This window comes from Haematobia irritans, chromosome 5, assembly GCF_050003625.1.
Source record: "Haematobia irritans isolate KBUSLIRL chromosome 5, ASM5000362v1, whole genome shotgun sequence".
Lineage (NCBI taxonomy): Eukaryota > Metazoa > Arthropoda > Insecta > Diptera > Muscidae > Haematobia > Haematobia irritans.
In genome coordinates, this window is record NC_134401.1 from 176,340,143 (window position 1) to 176,362,407 (window position 22,265).

General features: G+C 31.4%; 1 protein-coding gene across 3 annotated transcripts in view; it reads right to left on the bottom strand.

The window, feature by feature from the left end:
• The window catches only part of scaf (inactive serine protease scarface), an 81,539-nt gene that overhangs the window by 5,266 nt on the left and 54,008 nt on the right, over positions 1 to 22,265 (bottom strand). For all 3 annotated transcript variants that reach the window (XM_075310026.1, XM_075310025.1, XM_075310024.1), the window contains exon 3: positions 15,987 to 16,148. In XM_075310026.1, coding sequence (XP_075166141.1) covers positions 15,987 to 16,148 — 162 coding nt within the window. The remainder of the gene's footprint in view (positions 1 to 15,986; positions 16,149 to 22,265) is intronic.

Sequence of the window (22,265 nt, forward strand, 5' to 3'; positions counted from 1 at the left end):
TTTATTAAAAAAATTCTCCAATTTTTTGTTCAAAATTAAATTTTCTTAAATAACAGCAATTACAAGTTAAGGTCGGTACTATGTTCGGTTTTCGAGTTGAAAACCACTTTATTTTCGAGATTACTTTTCCTTAAATAATAGAAATTATAAATGAAAACAAACTTGTTCCTGTAAAGTCTTGTCGAAATCTAGAGAAACTAGAAACATCGCATCAATTGAGTTAATTTATCTGCTTTATATTGGACTGTTTTAATAAAGTAACCACAAAAATTTGAACGCGAAAAGCGAACATAGTACTTACCTTTAAACTCAATAAATGATTGGAATAAAGGTTCATGTTAACTTTTGTAACCTATATTTTCTTTATTTGGAGTGTGTTTGCACACTCGGTAAGAACAGATCTTATTGATGCGTGATGAGTTTGCAGTTGTCCCGTTAGTAGTAATAAGTTTGAATCAGAAAGTGTCTCTTTATGTACAGTCTGCAAGCTACAAAAAATATTATCCCATAGAGTTCATCAATTACGGGTAAGGTATGTATGAACGTTCTTTTATAGCAGTTTTGAACGAGAATTGTTTCGTTCTTCATCCACGATATTCGTACAAAGATTCGTTCATTCTGTTGTTGTTCTGCACTCCATGAAATATGATTACATTTAGAATTACAAAAGAATATGTTAGTTAACATTTTGCAATTTTTTCTGATTCAATAAAACGGCATCTTGGGTTTCAGTTGGAAACTCTGAAACGTTCTTTTTTTGGCCAGATTTGTGCAATGCAACACATCAAATCTACTCTGTACACAAAAACAACAATGCAAAATAATGCTGTTGCTTTGGTTTTATTTATTTAGTATTTCATTTGTTTGCCTCGAAAAAAGAAACAATCTATTAATCACACAGTAAACCCAAATTGAAATACAAGAAGGTAACCACTCTGCCATTGTTTTGGCATTCAAATGAATGAAATTTGAATGCTTCAGCAGATCTACGAATACCCACCCCACCCACTAAACTAGCGATGCCCTGCTATACCCATCATGCACGGAATCTTTGAGAAAATTTACATTGAAGTCGCTACGTGTTTATCAACAACTCCCATGTCTCTGTGATTTTGAGGCGTATCTCGGTTCCATTAATATAAAAAAGAAAAATTGTCCAATTAAAAAATGAGAGGTGTGCGCGTGAGTAAAACCGTACTTGAAAATTTCTACTTTTTTGAATATATACAAGATAGGAATGGTAATGTGTAAAGTTAGAATTTTCTACAAAGGGTCAATCCTACACTGAGAAATATATTATCATGAGGCCAAAGATTTCATGTCTTTAAAATACGAAAGTGAATTCTGCTTAGTATATGAGACGCAATTCTCTGTTATAAAGTTTTTTTGCTTGTCCAAAAGTCGATAAACTTTTCGATGAAGTCGGTTTGTCCTTATAGTTAAGTGATTCGACTTAAAATTGGGTATCCTAACATGAAAGAAAAAATCGTTTTACTAAGGTCAACTTGACTTTAATACTTCTGAAAAAATCTTCAAAATTAATGAAACCGTCTCTAAATTTGTTGAATTTTTGCATTTAAAGCATTTAAAAATAGGATCAGCATAATTTCTACTTGAAGTCGAGTCTTAATTAGGAATTTTTGTAAAAAAGTTGTAGTTAACACATGTACTTTGGTAGCACATGAAGAAAAACGACGAAAACATTAATAAATTAAAATTTGTTTCTTAGAATTAAATACGCAAAACTCAAATTAAGAAGAGAATTGTGTCCTTACTTCAATTCTCCGCTTCTTTGGCTCCGAGTCAATACCAAATCAAGACTGTAAAGACAATCTTTGGAACCGGACATCCTTTTTTCAGTGCAGTTTTGGCCAAATACCAAAAATGTTTTTCAGCCGCAGGTTATCCTATCTTTGCTATACTGGTGACATTTCTGAGCATTTCAAAGCTTCACTAAGTGGTTTCATATATAGATTTCCACATAGACGATCCGTTTCTCTCCGCGAAAAAAATGTGTCAGCTCCAAAGATTAATATTGTAGAATTTTGTTTTGATTTTTCAGTAGAAAGTCAGTTCCAAACATTTTAATCGGGCATTTGATTTTGTGTTGTTCATAAAGAGCAAGGTTTTGGTGAAAATTTGTTGTACAAATAGAAATTTTTAATTAATCGTCTGGTGCATCATTAATGTTCAAATTTTCGGTAAAATGTTGAAAAAAAAAAGAACGTAAACGTGATCCTATTTTGCTGTAAAATAGTTCTGTTGTCAGTAGTAGTACTCATTGATAAAAGAGAAGTTAGCCACCTGTGTAATAACAATGGATTGAATTGTTTAGGTGATCCTAAAACAATGGGTTGGCACTATAAAATTGGTACACCCAAGGTCTATTACGGAAGGTGCTCTCAGTATTACAAAAAATGTTCGCCGCCATACTTCCCTTTTTATTTTCAGTCGAATTGAAGCATTGTGGGGAACGTAAAACAAAGCAACAATAGAAATTTATCCATGTTTATTTCGAAACAATTTAGGTTCGCAAGGATAATTGAAGTAATTCATACACTTTTAGAAAAATATGTTCCGATATAAACAAAATGTGTTTCGGGCACAATTTTAAAACACAATATATTTAAGTGCAAACATGTAATGTTCCTAAACTAACACTAAATGTTTGGGACATCTATGTTAATATGTTAGAATATATTATGTTTGGGGCATGAATGTTTCATAAAAATCATATGTGTGAATGCAAGCATGTATAAATTTACAAATTTCGACTAAACATAGATATGTTGTGATATTTTATTCAAAGCGACAGAGAGAGTATAGAGAAAGAAATAGAGATGGAAACCGGGAGAGTTGACAAAAGATATCAACATAACACATCGAAAGAATCAAAAGAGAACAATTTCTGCACTGAAAAAAATATTGTCGTGAGGTCAAAGATTTCATGTCTTTAAAATACGAATACAAATTTTGCTTAGCATAGAAGACGCATTTCTCTAAAATAAAGTTATTTTCCTTGTCCAAAAATAGATAAACTTTTCAATGAAGTCGTATTGTCTTTATAATTAAGTGATTTGACTTAAAAATGGGTATCTTAACATGAAAGAAAAAATTTATAGGATAAGGTCAACTTGACTTTAATAATTCAGAAAAATTCTTTAAATTTAATGAAATCGTCTTTAAATTTGTTGTCTTTTTGCATCTTGACTACAAAGCAAAAAATCGTTCAAATATAGGACATGTTTTTCAAAACTTTATTTTAAAGAAGTTTTTTACTTCAAACATAGCATAATTTCTACTGGAAGTCGAGTCCTAATTTGGAAAATAAAGTTGCCGTTAACTCGTTTTTAAAGGACTTTGATAGCATATGCAGAAAAAAAGCTGAGTAAGCGAAAAATTAACATTTGCTTCCTAGAAGCAAGTACACAAAACTTAAATTTAAAAGAGAATTGTGTCTTAAAAGTATCCTTACTTGTATTCTCCGCTTCTTTGGCTCGGAATCAATACCAAATTTTTTAAAGTAAAGACAAAATCTTTGGAACCGAGTATGCTTTTTTTCAGTGTGTGAAACCGCTTGTATGTTGTTTCGGAAAACTGTTTTATGATACGGCCAAAAATTTTATATGCTTAAGTCTAAATATTATTTAATTTGAATAAAGAGAATGGACATTCGGAACCAAGAGAATAGACATTTGAAAAACAAACAGCATATGTTTTCGCCTTGAGAGCAGCATTTTATGTTATGTATGTGTGGACATGTGTTTTGTTTATCATTTTGGCATTATGGCACAATTTTTTTCTTGGTTCGTTAAAAGAAATCAGGGGTCTTCATAAAAATAACGAAAGGGCACTATACTCTTTTTAGAGTTGGGACAGTAAAATGAAATAAGGAGGAAATAGTGAAAAATTACACAGTAAAATGTATAAAAACAAAGTTTAGTTCCTCTTTATTAATAAGTAGTCCACGAGGAGTTGACGGACACCTTCAAATATAAAAGCGGGCATTAAGTTCGAGTTTTGCAGCTAAAACAATTTAAAAATATTATTTTCTTTAAAATGAATTATTAAAGAAAAATAAAAGGCATTTTAGAGCGATGGTGTTAAATGCTAGTAAAAAACTGTTCACGCCTAAATAAATTTATGTTTATATTATAAAATTATGTATGTTTTTACTCGACTCCACGTTCTTCTTTTGTTAGAGTTTTTGAATTCCTTCCAAATTTTAAAGTTTTGTACGAAAAACAGTTTTTTGTTACAAAATTGTTATTTTTGCAATAAAAAATAATATTCTATCCAAAAATCAGTAAATTTCGTTTATATCAAGCACTGTTACTGACTATAAATCTTTAATAACCCACATTTCCAAGTTTCATTATAAAAATTTAATATAGTATAAATATAAATGTGTAAATTAAAAAAAGTGTTCGGTCGGAGCAGGGCATATCATACTTTGAAGAAATACAGCTTGGTATTTGGTAGGGGGAGATGGCAAACCCCTCTAGCTACGCCAATTTCAATTATAAAATATATTTTAATATAAACAAATTTTATATCTTGAAAATATCTTCCAAAATACGTTTTGGCTACACCAAATACCAAAAGGTGGAGCTATCATGAAAGAAAATGTTTTATTTTAGAAAATTAATTTCATTAATTGCAACATGATAGGTTAGTTTTTTTTTTGTCAAATTGAAGAAAATTTGTTGTCTAAGGAAACTTTGAAGGGAAACAGTGGAGTTAAAACTAAGATTCACTTTTCTCGGAAATTACGTATACGACTTGGAAAGCATGTTTATTTTTGGCATAAATAGACTGAAAATAGCATTTTGATCTTGAAACATGTTTGAGGTTATCATATTTATTTTCTGCGTGGTAAAAGTTAAAACTATTTGAACTTGTCAGATGCTGCTCTAATTCTTATGACTTTCATCTTATGAACATTAGCGGTCTTCCACACTTGGGGTGACACCTTCTATTGTTCATTGTTGTGTATCATTGGGTGGGTCGATTGTATCATCTGCTTATTCTCTGATATCACTTGTGCTTAATCGAATATGAATTTGTAATTCACCAAAGCAAATTAAACAACGGTTTAAGCTACCTTGCTAGGCTACAGTATATGACAAAACGTAGAGTTAAGGTTACTTGTATTTAGGAAAATTAGCCTTTAGTTGAAACGTCACGGAATCATCAGTTCATGTATTTACATTGTCAGACTCTTCGTTTCTATTTCTTCCACTACGTATGTGTCTGGGTCGTTGGTGAGGCCCAAAAGCCAGTTTATAGCTTTCCATGCTCCAGGCAAAGCGTTTTTGGCTTGCTTGGTGCCAGTCTCGGCATTCAACGACCTTGTTACGAATTCTTCACATAATTCATGGGCTGTGTGTGGAATATCCATCCAGCTTGAAAGCAGCGCGCACTGCCGCACAAGTCTCGCCAACCTGCCGACGGGGTATGCAACATTGACCTATCGCCACCGTAATATTTGGACTATATCATACCTGTTCGCTATCCCCTTCTGGATAACATACCCGCATACGCGAAATAGTTACATTTGCAGTTAAACGCAAATTAGTATTATAAAATGAAAGGATGGAGCGAAATGAAAAAATAACATTTAATCAAAATAATTTTCTTATATACTAATTATTTTTGAGGGAACACCATTTAGGATACACCCAGAAAAAAGGGGCTCTAATGCCAACTGAACTTTATTTTAGTTCATGAAGATTACTCGATTTTAGTTAAATTTTGCACAATATAAGTAAATGTTCCTTATTTGAATAATTTTTTGCAAACTTTAATGACGTGACGTTGTAGGTGCTGTTACTTGTTTGTTGTTGGTTGGGGAACCAAAACATATATATATATATATATATATATATATATATATATATATATATATATATATATATATATATATATATATATATATATATATATATATATATATATATATATATATATATATATATATATATATATATATATATATATATATATATATATATATATATATATATATATATATATATATATATATATATATATATAACAGTTTTGGTATATATAGTGCACAATTTTACTAAAAAATGAAATAGTTCATATTTTCTTAAAATGGTAGAAGTATGCTTAAATTGAGTTCATAAGTCTCTCAAATGAGTAAATTGGCCAATAGGCTTTCGTATTACAATGAATAAATAAATAAACAAATAAAATGGTAAAAACTAAAATTTTACTTGGCCAAAGCGAATATTACAACAATAATATATTACTTCATTTTAGAAAGGCACGAATTCTTAAGATATATTGAGTGAAAGCTCTAGGGTTTCCGCTCTTTAAATATTTCAAGTATCGATAACAATAATTCAGTTGGATTGGTAATTCAAGACAATTCAAATATTTAAACGTTATTGAAGATTAATTCATTATGAGAGTATGTTAATTAAAATTATTCAAATCTTGCACTAATATTAAATTTTGGAGAACGGAGTTCAACATCACAAATCTGACATTTAATGAAAGGTTTATGTCGTGGTATTAACCTTTTTATAATTGAAAAAGGCATCTCCGACGAAGAAAGCCATTTTTCCCTTAATAAGGTATGTGAAATTTGTGAATTGTTCGATATTGTTGTTATTAATTTTAGTGCGGTGTGACAGTGATAATTTCAACTTACAACCATATATTCTGTTTTTTTATTTAATTTTTAAATTTAAATTTTTATTTCACAAATGTAAGTTTGTCTACGAGCCTTTGTGAACCAGATATTTTGGCAGCTATTATTTCGGTGTCATCTGCATCCGGTATGTTGTTTATTAATATTCCTTGCAAAAATATTCCTTCATTTTCTAAAGCCTCGTTAAATATTTTTGGGAATAAATGTTGACGAGCATATGGGACAATATGAATCCCTGTCTCACTTCTATTAATATTGTAATTTTGTCTGTAGTTTCACTATTTATGCATCTTACTTCATTCTCTTCAACTCCAATATTATTTATTAATATTATTAATTAATTAATTAGTTTGCCGTGTTGGACACTGTCAAACGCAAAGAAATGCATCATTATGGACACTTCTGCAAAACATATAATAATTTCCTTTAATTTAATACGCGAATTTTTGCTTTGTAACAAAGTTCAGAGAAGATTAACAAGATCTTCCTATGAGGATTCCTATTTTTTTTTTTTTTGGTTAGACGTTTTAAGTACGACATCTGTCAATGCTTTATAACCAAAGAAATTTTTCCTTACACAAAGGAAATGTGTAGAAATGAAATTTGTTCTTCCTAATTTTATGAAAACCTTTTGTACTTTTAATGGATATTTTGAGTTCTTTCTATCAAACTATTTCGATAAAGGGTGATATGGTCAAAATTTTGTCAATATAAACTTGACGTATTTCTTTCAATTTTGCATTTAAAAAACCTGAACACCCCTCATTTTGAAGGTGTGTGTAGAATTTTGCTCCTATTTTGATTTTGGAATTCACTCTTCAGTTGTAAAAATGCCGTCCAAGCAAGAAGAGCAGGGTATCAAAATTTTGCTCGCGCATCGCGAAAATCCGAGCTACTCGCTAAAAGTTGCCAAATCAACCGTTACAAATGTAATTAAAGTGTTTGGGGAACGTTTGTCGACAGCCAGGAAGTCTGGATCGGGGGGAAATCGAAAACCGGAAGCCGCTGAGACGACAAAGAGAGTTGCCAGTAGTTTCAAGCGAAACCCTAACCTCTCTCTCCGAGATGCCGCAAATAAGCTGGGTGTATCGTCTACAACCGTGCATCGAGCCAAAAAACGAGACGGACTATCGACTTACAAGAAGGTAGTGACTCCAAATCGCGATGATAAACAAAATACGACGGCCAAAGCGCGATCCCGGAGGCTGTACACGACGATGCTGACGAAGTTTGACTGCGTGGTAATGGACGACGAAACCAACGTCAAAGCCGACTACAAGCAGCTTCCGGGACAGGAGTTTTATACGGCAAAAGGAAAGGGAAAGGTAGCAGATATTTTCAAGCACATAAAACTGTGAAAGTTCGCAAAGAAATATCTGGTTTGGCAAGCCATCTGTACCTGTGGCTTGGAAAGCATCATTTTCATAGCTTCCGGGACTGTCAACCAAGAAATTTACGTGAAAGAGTGTTTGAATAAACGTCTGCTGCCTTTCCTGAAGAAACGCGGTTGTTCTACTGTTTTGGCCGGATTTGGCATCTTGCCATTACGGTAAAAAGGCCATGGAGTGGTACGTCGCCAACAACGGGCAGGTGGTTCCCAAGGACAAGAACCCTCCCAACACGCCAGAGCTCCGCCCAATTGAGAAATACTGGGCTATTGTCAAGCGGAACCTAAAGAAGACCAAAAAAAATGCTAAGGACGAGCAGCAGTTCAAGGCAAACTGGCTTTCTGCGGCGAAGAAGGTGGACAAGGTGGCTGTACAAAATCTGATGGCAGGTGTCAAGCGTGAGGCCCGGCAATTCGGATTTGGAAAAGCGAAAGCCTAACTGAATATTTTTCCTGAATTTTATACTAATTGAACTTGAAAAATAAATTTAAGTTAATTTTTTAAATAAACGATTTCACCGATTTACACGCGTTTTCCCTTGACCAAATTTTGACCGTATCACCCTTTATTTTTATGAGCAAGTTTCGTACTTCTTGTGAAAAGGCTTCTTACTTTTTGGAAGAGTTGTTTTAGAAAAAAGTTTGTTCTCAGAGGGCAATTGGTTATAGTGACATCAGTGAAAAATATCAATTGGTGGTTTCCGAAAATCGTTGCATCAAGAAGCCTTTGTTCAGTAGTGGCATTTCAATCCTCGTTAAAGTTGTTTTTTTTTCACTACACACAAAAAATTATCACCAAAATTTTTTCAATTAAACACATAATTGAATTTGGAAACGGATTCAATTAATATGTTAATTGATTCAATTAATTATTTAATCAAATCCGAATAAAAACCAATTAAAAAAATGATTGATATTTGTTACGTTTCCAATTAAAATATTAATTGATTCAATCAATTTGTTAATCAATTCGGAAATAATTTTCAATTACAAACGTGATTGAAAATTTTTCCGTTCCCAATTAAACATGTGATTGATACAATCATCTTTGTGATTGAAATTGAATAATTTTGAGCTATGGAAAGAGCGAAAAGAGAACAAGAGAATGGGTATTTATTCACATTGTTGAATGATGGAGAGATCAGTCTGTGGAAGTAACTCGTAGCGAACGGTTGGGTTTTTCTTTTTCGCGTAAATTGTAAAACATGATTGGCGACATTCTGTCTGCTGCGTGCGAAATGTGTGCATAAATGCATTGAACGCAACAACAAATCATAGCAAAGGGTTGAAATAAATAAAGTGTGCAACAACAAATGGCCACGTGGTAAAGGTTTGAAAAAATATATGGCAGAACGCATTTGAAATTACCTGTGTGGTATTGTAAAAATGGAAAACAATCTACGATTATTGAAGGTAAGCAATTGTGAAATGTGAATACCATTTTCCATTTAAGCCTGTTTACATTAAACGGACTAAAATAATATATTTTTATTCATTTCTTTTAACATAGTAAGCAATTTTATTTCGTGAAATTGACCAATCAACTCCATCGTTTTATAAAATATGTAAGAATATAAGAATATGTTTGCAATCAAAGGAACTTTTAAAATTGTAAATTTTTTTTCACTCCTAGTTTTCTTAAAACCAAGAGCGGTATGGGTTTGTTGGAAGAGTCACCTTGATGTTGCGAAGTAGCGTTTGGATTAAATTGCAGTTTTGTTTTACCTGCTTTTTCAGTTTGTACCCAAGTAGAGAGCAATTATATAATTGTAAAAAGTTCTCTTTTGGATTTAAAAATATGAAAAATATCCGACAATAATAAATATATGTATTTTCCATTTATATTTTTTTTCTATTACCAGAATTTCAAATCATCAATATAATACCAAATATTACATTGCTTTCCTATTATTTTTGTCTTTGATTGATTCAAATTTTAATAGACGATTTCAATATGTGGACATTTTGCAAAGGAATTGTTACTAAAATTAAATTACCGAGCTCCTTAATACACCTTTTTATGCTAGAAGACTACAACTGCAAAGGAAGATTATAAATCTGCAACCTGGAATTAAGAATTGAACTTGATATTCTATGCAGGTAATGTTAAACAGAATTAACTTTTAATTGAACAAAATTAAATTCGAATTATTCTGTTTACTTTCAGAAAAACTAATTTAGCTTACAGGCTGCTGATTTATTGCGCATCTAAATATGTTATTAGAAGGAACATTCTGATATGGTTATTATGATAAGGAAGATAATGATTTATAAATTTTATTTTTTCACCCTTTAGTTGTTATTGATAGTAATTGTATGTGTTATGTTAGAGCAAAACACACAAATGACAAGAACCAAATTTATTTATCTATTACATAATTAAAAAAATAATAAAATATTGAATATGTTTTATAAGAAATGCATATGTTTTTTATTTCAAATAAAACTAAATACGATTCTGGGGGCGTAATATAAATTTTTTGATTGAAATTTATAGCCAATTTCAATTAATTATTTAATTGAATCAATCAAATAGTCAAATAGATTGATTTTTGTCGCGAAATTAATTAAATTTTTAATTGATTCAATTAAAACTGTGATTGAATTTTATGTTAAAAATCAGTCACGTTTTTAATTGATTCAACACACATTTAATTGATTCCGTGACAAAAGTCAATTAAATTTTTAATTGAAAATCGTGTTGGTTTTCAATCAAAATGGGTGATTGATACTATCATTTTCGTGATTGAAGACATTTCAATTAAAAAAATGATTGAATCCGCGATTTTCGTGATTGAAATCAAAAAATTTTGTTTGTGTACTTTTGTTGTTATTCATTGTGAAGTAATTTTTGCATTTCGCTAAAGCCATAATTTACACTTATGCACCAAACAACATAACAATCGTAAAACACTAGGTGTCGGCTCGTGGAGACGCTGCAGAGAAGTTGCTGTGCTGCACACATGAAGACGTGCAACATTGAAAACAACATTATGCAATTTCATAACAACAACATCAGCATAAGAGGTAATAATGTGCTAACAGGTTGAATGCATGGTAGTGTGGCAGTGATGCTCCTCTTAGTGGAAGGCATGGCCCTTCAACAAATGTTCATAACAGAGACGTATGCAGGAATGGGATGAGCACCTGACTTGAAATGTTTTGCCCAACCAAAATCGATACAGCAATTGCTGGACAAATATGTTTCTATGATAAAATATTGTTAGTTTCACTGAAAAAAGCATGCGCGGTTCCAAAGGTTTTAGCTTTACACTAATGATTTTGACAATGCTTCCGAGCCCAAGAAGCGGAGAATTGATGTAAGGATACATTTAAGACAAAGATCTCTTTTAAGTTTGAGTTTTGCGTAATTGGTTCTAGGAAACAAATTTGAAATTATTTGTTTTTTTTAGCTTTTTTCCTCAACAAATTTAAAGACGATTGCATTAATTTTGAAAAAAATGCAACAAATTTAAAGACAATTTCATTAATTTTAAAGAATTTTTCTGAATTATTAAAGTCAAGTTGACCTTAGTCCAAAAGTTTTTTCTTTCATGTTATGATACCCATTTTCAAGACAAATCACTTAATTATAAGGACAACACGATTTCATTGAAAAGTTTATCGACTTTTGAACATGAAAAAAAAACTTTATAATAGAGAAATGCGTTTTCTAAACTAAGCAAAGTTTGTATTCTTATTTTTAGGACATGAAATCTTTGGTCTCACGACAATATTTTTTTTTCAGTGTACTCTTTTTAGAGTAGTGTCAGTAAAATGAAAACATTGGGAAACAGTGAAAAATTAAACTGTAAGATCTATAAAATCAAAGTTTCGTTCCCCTTTATTAATAAGTAGTCCAAGAGGAGTTGACGGATACTTTCGAAAATAAAAGCGGACATTAAGTTCGAGTTTTGCCACTAAAATTATTTCTCATTTTAGCGGAAAAACTCGAATAGGTAAAACCAGAATAACATTCTAACCTTTTTCGGCAAATTGTATTATAACTTGGTGGGGAATGATCCAAAGCAACAATTGAATAAGTTTATTTTATTTAAAATAAAGCAAACAATTGTTCAAACCTAAAAAATGTATGTGTTGGTTGTAAAATTATTGTTTAGAATTTAAATATAATGTGCCAGTGTTGCCAGGTAATTTTTGATTCTTCCCCCCAAATCTTAAGAAAAAAGCCCCTAAATTGGTCTAGACTTTTTTCAAAAACCCCCAAAAATTTTAAGTATGTAAATAGTACAAAAAAAGGTCCAAAATTTCATTAAAAATCCTGTAGTGATACACTTTAAAAATTAAATTTAACACAAATATATAAACTGAAACAAGATTTTTTCTGAGGAACAAAATCTTAGACAAAATAAGTTTTTTTAATGCTAAAAATTTTCTTTTGAAGTAAATAAAAATCATCGAATTTGTGACAAGTGGGGTACTTGTCACAAATTCGGGTTCGATTCCTGCTTCGACTGAACACCAAAAAGTTTTTCAGCGGTGGATTATCCCACCTCTGTAATGCTGGTGACATTTCTGAGGGTTTCAAAGCTTCTCTAAGTGGTTGCACTGCAATGTGGAACGCCTTTCGGACTCGGCTATTAAAAGGAGGTCCCTTTACATTGAGCTTAACATGGAATCGGGCAGTGATACGTGAGAAGTTCACCAATGTGGTATCACAACGGACTGAATAGTCTAAGTGAGTCTGATACATCGGGCTGCCACCTAACCTGACCTTGTTTTTAATTGTATCAAATATTAAATATGCCCCTTCAACAGATGGGCTTAAAAAATAATGTCATTGCATACTTGCTTGTATTTAGGAACATAGGTTGACTTCCCTTATTTTTTTCTCACAATTCATGCCAGAATTGTTCCAAATTTTGTTGAGAATTGCTCCACTTAATAAGATCCAAGATATTTTTTACTCTCTGTAATGTGCTTTTGAATGGTTATCGTTAACTTTAGGATTCGATGGAAAAATATTTATATATATACTCGACTTCACGTTCTTCTTTTGTAAGAGTTTTTAAATTTCTTCGAAAATTTCAAACTTTATACAAAAACCTTTTTTGTTACAAAATTTTTATTTTTTGCAATAAAAAAATAATATATGATTTGAACTCAGTCCATTTCGTTTATATCAAGTACTGTTCTTTTCTGACTTTAAGTCTTTTATAAGACACACTTTACAGTTTCGTAGTAAAAATTTAATGTATGTAATGTTTAACACCTTTTTGGGATATTCCGAACGTATCTGGAATTTATTTAAAAATATATATAAAAAAAATGGTGTCGGTCGAAGCAGGGATCGAATCCAGGACCCTTGGCATGCAAGGCGGATGTACCAACCACTGATCCACGTCGCCAACAAATGTATGTTTAACAATGTTATGTTGTTAAACAATGTTATGTTTGCATCGGCTCGTGGGCGCCGCAAGCTATGCTATATAAATATAATTTATAACGATAATTATCTCTTGATGACCATAACAGCTACAGCCCAGTGGATAGTGTGCTGGCTTACAAACTGTGTGGTCCGCTGTTCGAATCCCCGTCCGGCAAAAGGTAAAATTTAAAAAAATTATAAAATTGAATAATTTGTTTGTATTACAGAAAAAGGTGCTAAGAACTAAAAAAACTCGTGGACGTGAGAAAAATGTGAGGGCATATACAATTAGGCAGAAAAAAATTTTTGAGCACAATCTTCTTTGGAAAAAAATTCTTCTAAGCATTTTTGGGTTCAAAATATTTCCAAACATATATAATATTCAAATAATAACATATAGTTTTTTGGAAGACAACATTATTGAATTTGGATGGAAAAATACATAATGTTTGGAACTTAGACTACCCAAACATATTATATTGTTTAGACCAATATGCTTTCAAACATATATATTGGAGGAATCACAATGGATTGAATAGTCTAAGTGAGCCTGAAATTTAATCGGGCTGCCACTTTAACCTAACCTATATTGGAAGAAATCAAATATATAAATGTTTGAGCAATACCCAAAAATTTATATGCTTGAAGCAAAATGTGTTTGGGAGTATATGTTACAGAAGCGATTTTTTTTGAGGGTGTAGATTAAAGTTAAAAACATTCAAATATAGGCTAATATTTATTTCGAAGACGTTGCGTTGATTTGTAATTGTTATACCCACCACCATAGAATGGTGACGGGGGTATAATAAGTTTGTCATTCCGTTTGTAACACATCGAAATATCGATTTCCGAGTATATAAATATATATATTCTTGATCATATATATATATATATATATATATATATATATATATATATATATATATATATATATATATATATATATATATATATATATATATATATATATATATATATATATATATATATATATATATATATATATATATATATATATATATATATATATATATATATATATATATATATATATATATATATATATATATATATATATATATATATATATATATATTCTTGGAGAAATTCTAAGACGATATAACGATGTCCGTCTGTCTGTCTGTTGTAATCACGCTACAGTCTTCAATAATGAAGCAATCGTGCTAAAATTTTGCACAAACTCGCCTTTTGTCTGCAGGCAGGTCAAGTTCGAAGATGGGCTATATCGGATCAGGTTTTGATATAGTCCCCATATAAACCGACCTCCCGATTTGGGGTCTTGGGCTTATAGAAATCGTAGTTTTTATTCAATTTGCCTGAAATTTGAAATCTAGAGGTATTTTATGACCATAAAGAGGTGTGCCAAAAATGGTGAGTATCGGTCCATGTTTTGGTATAGAACCATATATAAGATTCGGCCCGGCCGAATTTAGTGCTGTATATACTTGTTTTTTTTTTTTTTGTAAATAAAAAAAAACTTAGTTGCGCAAGGTATTTTGTCTGTTAAGGTGAGTACTACGAGTATGTTCGATTTTTCCACCAAAAAACTAAATTAATAGTACAAATATATTTAGAAGACGATTATACTTTGATCAAGTTTTGCTAAATAATCGATGGAAAAGATCCAAGGTATGATTGCAAATAATTTTGTATTTCTAAACTAATTAATTAAAAAAAAAATAACCGTGAAAACAAGCTAGTTTTCAGCTTGAAAACTACACATAGTACTGAGCTTTAGACTCCTTCTTGCGCTGAATTCGTAATTACATGACGAACAGCTAGCTGGTGCACCATCAAAGCAACGCAACTTCGAATATGCCAAAACGCATTGTGGAAATTAGTATTAGGTAAGAATACGAGGGCGGTTCGGAAACTTCTTAGCCTATCAATGAAAGAGAATAGTTAGTTTTTCAAAAATATTTTTATTTTTCAATATAATCTCCTGAAACTTCAATACACTTAGTCCAACGCTTTTCTAGCAATTCTATCCCTTGATTAAAATAGTTTTCCTCAATGTCTTCAAAATAGTGGTTTAGAAATGTAATTGCATCTTCATTTGAGGTAAAACGCTTGCCAGGAATTTTTTTAGATTTGGGAACAAGTAAAAGTCACTGGGAGCTAAATCAGGAGAATAAGGTGGGTGGTCAAGCAACTCGTACTTTAATTCCTTGATTTTAGCCATTGTTAAAACACTCTTGTGCGCTGGTGCGTTGTCTTGATGAAAACTTATTTTATATTTATTTGTGTTTTAAGCCAGGACGTTTTTCTCGAATTTGTACATTTAATTGATCCAAAAAGTTGCAATAGTACTCTGAATTTATTGTTTTGCCCTTTTGCAGATAGTCAATCAATAAAATACCTTTGAAGTCCCAAAAAACCGTTGCCGTAACCTTACCTTTTGTGCTAGGCTAAGAAGTTTCCGAACTGCCCTCGTACAACTTCAAAAAAATTTAAATCTATCCCCAAGCTATTTAATTTCCTCATCATTAATAAGTCATAGAACTTACCTCCAAGTTGACAACAGCGTTGCTGAGAATCTCACCATTACGGCAATCTCGGGGAGATACACAAGCCATATTCGTTGAACAGGTGTTATATGGGATTGGTGTAGTTGGTTCGGGTGTGGGTGGATTATAGGTACAGCATACATTGCCTTCAGGAGCGCAATTCTAGAAGTAATAAAGAAAATAGGTCAGATAAGAAAAGTGATGCCATTGCAATATAAAAGAAATATCTCCTGTTGTTCTCAAACACGTTACATACAACTTTTTTTTAAACTTTAGGCTCATGTTTGACAGATAACGTAAAATGACCTACTGTTGAACACATAGTCAAATTCACATCATCAATCTTTCAGAGCATTTCCATGGTAATTAAATCTAACAACCCAATCCATTGCAATATAATTGAGAAGAGAAGCCAGTGCAGTGTCCGCCTTATTTGTGCCAAGAATATATCTGCCAGGCCCCCTATCCTCACTTATTCATCCGTTGCAAAAATTGTTTTGTATGACAACAGTGCTATTTTAGTTGGTACATAATTCTGAGTGTCTAGGTTTTGCTTTGTGTGTTCGTTTGTGACCACTGAGTGTAACAACAATTAATAACCATTCTATGTTTGGTGGCTCTCCTATTTGGCCATTTAAACAAACGCCCGTAAGTTAATTAAAAACGGGTTAAAAAGGTTAACCGAAAACCATACAGAAGAACAACATCGTAAAAAACGATGCAACACAACTAATAAATGATCTGTCATTGGCAATCCGAATGTTTGGACGTTAATTCTCGGAGACTGGTTGTAACACTTTACATTCAGAGTCCGCCACAGCCCAACAAATGCCACCGGGCATCCGAAAACCGACAAATGTTAGGCCGCATGCACCATTCGACCCCTGTGCATTGTGCGCGGGATTGCAATTGACCTCCCTCAACACAATATAAATAAATAATAGTTACAGCAACTGTTCATGTAATTAAGAAAGAGTAGATGTCTTTTTCGAGAGTTCTGGTGAAGGTAGGATGCTGATTGAAAAGGAGCTGCTTTGTAGCATGGCGAGATCCGTCAATTACGCCAAAAAAAAAAATAACGACATAAAAGCAAATGTACCTTTGGATTTATATGTAATATATACAAATTTAATTTGTTAATTTTCTTATTACACAGAAAAAAAAGTAGCTTGTATTTTGTAACAAGTATTGAACTTCAATTTAATTCTAGTTTTAGGTAGTTCAGTTTTCCAGAAATTTCTGAAATTAGTACTTTGAGCTCTTTTGTAGTTTATTAAAATCGACCAATACATAGAATATACAGTGAAACTTCTCAAACTTAGACAATCGGCAAGCCTCTCAGAAGTAAACAATTGTTGAAAGACGTTTGCTATATTAACACAAAAATCAATCTCTCATAACTGGATCACGGTTAATGCAGTTGGTAGAATTCTACCAAAAATGATAGATTTCTTACTGTTTGGTAGATTGGTAGAAATTTTGATGTTTTGGTAGATTTTGCAAAATATTCCTGTTCAACTAAAAGGTACTTAAATTTTCTGCAGAAATAAAATTTTGACAAAACATTTAAAATCCGACACATTTACAATTGAAGGGATATTTATACACCCAAAAAATTGTCACTAATAATATATAACATTGCAATTCTTCTTTCTAAGAAAATTAATATTCGTAGAAAATTAATATAACCATCAAATAATAAATTTACAGGAAACGGAAACAGCTCAAAGCTATGTTTATTACAAAAAATATATATGGCTTTCTTAAGTAGTATGGGTAAACATTATACTCTTCTCGTTTTTCATATGATTCGTTACATTATTTTTAAGTGCAAGCATATAATGTTCATAAACTAGTAAAACATGTTTGGGACATATATGTTAATGTATTAGAACATATTATGTTTGGAACATCACATTTTCTTAAATATCTCTGGATGCAAACATATATAAATTCAGAATTTTCGTATTATATGTGTTTAGAAACGTCAGATAGTGAAAGAGAGATAAATATGGTGATGGAGTGGAGATAGATAACAAAAACATCAACGTAACACAGTGAGAAAACTAAATGAGAATGGTGCTCTGCTTGAGAGACATATTTTTTATGTTGATAAATAAGCTTGCATTCATCAACATCAAAAATATGTTTGGAAGTCAATTATAAACTTTCTTTAATACTGGGAAAATGCCTCTTCCGACACTTGTTAATCGGTCTTCTAAACACTTCTGAGTACACTCAAAAAAGTGAACTCTCTATTTCACTAAATCCAATTTAACTTTATTTTAGTTCATGGAATTATTATGTTTGGAGAAAGTTTCTTTCACTCAAATAATTTTTTGCGTACGTTAGTTAAATTAACTAAAAAATGGGGAAAAAATTATACATAAATTAAGCATAAAGATTTACTAAATTCGTATTTCTCACAACATAGTTCATTATTCATGAACTTCGTATGTCACTAAAGTCATTCTTGCAATTTTGAACTCCAATTTTTTCCTTCAAACTACAAAATTTTCTTTAACAAATGAAAAAACTTAATTATGTCTAATAAATGTTCTTGAATTTGTTGAAAAATATTTACTTAGTTTTGAGATATCGGCGTGATACCAGCATTTGTAATACTGTTTAGTTAAAATTTACTAAAATTAATCGAAAGTTTTCTTTTCTGGTGGGTTCACTGTTTTTTCAGTGTAGGCACTCTGAGAAGCGGACACATCCCAAATGTGGACAAAATGGGGGCGACCGTGGCTGTCCCCTTCTGAGAGGCATGACTCGATATGTTTTATGTTTATATGCCTCGTTATTTCCATGATATCCACAAACAAACATGACAGAAGAAGTAACGCTCCAGCATCGCATAGTGTTCGAGCATCTGAGGTCTGATTTAATACCATCAGTTGTATGTGGTACTTCCCAGCAAAAAAATTGGAAGCTGTTCCCAATGATGAAGCACCCAGTACTAGCTTTACTAATGCGCTTTACACACTATCAGTTATTCTGGACGACAGTGCTCGTGCCGAACATATCCCATATATTGTGCACATTATAAGTTAAGTCCGAAGGCATAATCGATACTGCTGCATGTTTATGCACTTTTAGAAAAATATGTTTTTCATGTGTTCCGATATAAACAAAATGTGTTTCGGGCACAATTTTAAAACACAATATATTTAAGTGCAAACATGTAATGTTCCTAAACAAATACTAAATGTTTGGGACATCTATGTTAATATGTTAGAATATATTATGTTTGGGGCATGAATGTTTCATAAAAATCATATGTGTGAATGCAAACATATATAAATTTACAAATTTCGACTAAACATACATATGTTGTGATATTTTATTCAAAGCAACAGCGAGAGTATAGAGAAAGAAACAGAGATGGAAACCGGGAGAGTTGACGAAAGATATCAACATAACACAGCGAAAGAATCAAAAGAGAACAATTTCTGTGAAACCGCTGGTATGTTGTTTCGGAAAACTGTTTTATGATAAGGCCAAAAATTTGATATGCTTAAGACTAAATATTATTTAATTTGAATAAAGAGAATGTACATTCGGAACCAAGAGAATAGACATTTAAAAAAAAGCATGTGTTTTCGCCTTGAGAGCAGCATTTTATGTATGTATGGACATGTGTTTTGTTTATCATTTTGGCATTATGGGCACAATTTTTTTCTTGGTTCGTTAAAAGAAATCAGGGGTCTTCATAAAAATAACGAAAGGGCACTATACTCTTTTTAGAGTTGGGACAGTAAAATGAAATAAGGAGGAAATAGTGAAAAATTACACAGTAAAATGTAGAAAAACAAAGTTTAGTTCCTCTTTATTAATAAGTAGTCCAAGAGGTGTTGACGGACACCTTCAAATATAAAATCGGGCATTAAGTTCGAGTTTTGCAGCTAAAACAATTTAAACAGTTTATTTTCTTTAAAATGAATTATTAAAGAAAAATAAAAGGCATTTTAGACCGATGGTGTTAAATGCTAGTAAAAAACTGTTCACGCCTAAATAAATTTATGTTTATATTATAAAATTATTTATGTATGTTTTTACTCGACTCCACGTTCTTCTTTTGTTAGAGTTTTTGAATTCCTTCCAAATTTTAAAGTTTTGTACCAAAAACAGTTTTTTGTTACAAAATTTTTATTTTTGCAATAAAAAATAATATTTTATCCAAAAATCAGTCAATTTCGTTTATATCAAGCACTGTTACTGAATATAAATCTTTAATAACCCACATTTCGAAGTTTCATTATAAAAATTTAATATAGTATAAATATAAATGTGTAAATTAAAAAAAAAAGGGTTCGGTCGGAGCAGGGATTGAACGCACGACCCTTTGCATGCAAGGCGCACATGCTAACCACTGCTCCACGTGGCAAACAAATGTATGTTTCTGTTAAATAATGTTATGTTTGCATGGGCTCGTGGGCGCTGCAAACTATGCTATATAAATGTAACGTATAAGGATAATTATCTGCTGGTGACTATAACTGCTACGTAGCCCAGTGGATAGTGTGTTGGCTTACAAACTGTATGGTCCTCGGTTCGATTATCCGTGCAGGCGAAAGGTAAAATTTAAAAAAAATTAAAAGTGAATAATTTCTTCAACATTATTTGTATTACAGAAAAAGGTGCCAAGAATTAAAATATTTCGTGGAAGTGAAAAAACCGAGTATGTTAGGGAATGAGCACAACCGTCTTTGGGAAAAATTCTTCCAAGCATGTAATATTTTTGGGCCCAAAATGCTTCCAAACATATAATATGTTCACATACAACAAACATATTAATGATTCGGCAGTATCCAATAATATATGTGCTTCCTGCAAAATATGTTTGGAACATATGTTAAAGAAGCGATTTTTTTTGAGGGTGTGGGATCGATAACACATTTACCGATTATTTAGTCATCGCCGACAAGTCGTATCGATCCGACACACTGTAAGAATCTTTACAAACACCGACATTCCGTCCGGAATAACTGATAGTCTGTAAAGCGCATTAGGGATGTAAATAAGTATTGGTACTCTTCAACGACCTGCGATGGTGGCTACAGTATATGTTTTATGTTTATATGCCTCGTTTTTTTCATAATCTCCACAAAATGCACATGAACATGACAGAAGAAGTACCACTGCAGCATAGCATACAGTTCGAGCATCATTCGCAGGTCTGATTTAACACTCTCTGTTCGATTTTGTACAGTGGTATGTGGTAGATTTTGGCCACAATAAATGTTTTGAGATTCTGAATTTGACACACGTCAGTAATAAAAAAACAACACTTTTGGTCAGCCAAATAATAATTTAATATAGAGAAGCAAAACGTCACATATTTGTATGTCGTTTCCATGTGTAATGGGATGTATCGAATTAAACAGTTGCGTTGGGTATGATTCAAGAATTGCTATCACAAAAAAATGGTCTTTTCCTTTTGACATATACTAACAATGTGATCTACAGATAGACATATATAAAGTTAACGTAAATTTTAAACGTACTATTACCATACAAATTCCTTCGATAAATCTACAGTAAATTATTATGAATAAACCTCCAAAAAAGTGAACCAAATTTTTATAGCTGATTTAAGTTTATTTTAGTTCGTGAAAATTGGTTGATTTTAGCCAATTTTTTTTGCTTACTTCAATGTGTCCTTCAATAAACTATAAATGAAAAAAAAGTTGTATAAAATGAAGTACAAAATTTTATTAAATGTGAAAATATTTAATATTTTTCCTAAAATGTTTAAACCCTTAAATGCACAAGATAACCGATTCTTCCTAAAACAATATAATATACAAAATGATTAAAAACTAACATTTGCATACAACAAATAATTTATGTTTTTTTATAAATAGAGGTTGTATCTTAAAAAAAAAAAAAACAGTTTTTACAATTCACAAATACAATTTTTTTTGTCAAAATTTGATTTTCAGTTTTGACTGCAAATTACTCAGAAGTTCTACAAAATTTCCGGGAAAAACATATTTTAAAAATTGAATTCAGTTAAAATTTTAGGATGTTAGCATCTTTTCTCTTTGTATCTTAAAAGAATGCGCACGTTATTAAGGGTTAAACTTTGTACACATGTTTCTGAAATGAATAAATTTTCCTAAACTTGTGTTTGTGTTGAACTTCATATAGCTCTAAAGACATTTCAACTACAATATTTTCCTTCAAAATATGAAATTGTCTTAAACAACAAAAGAAACATTTTTATTTTTAAAAAATTTTCTTCAATTTGAAAAAAATTATAAACTTAATTGT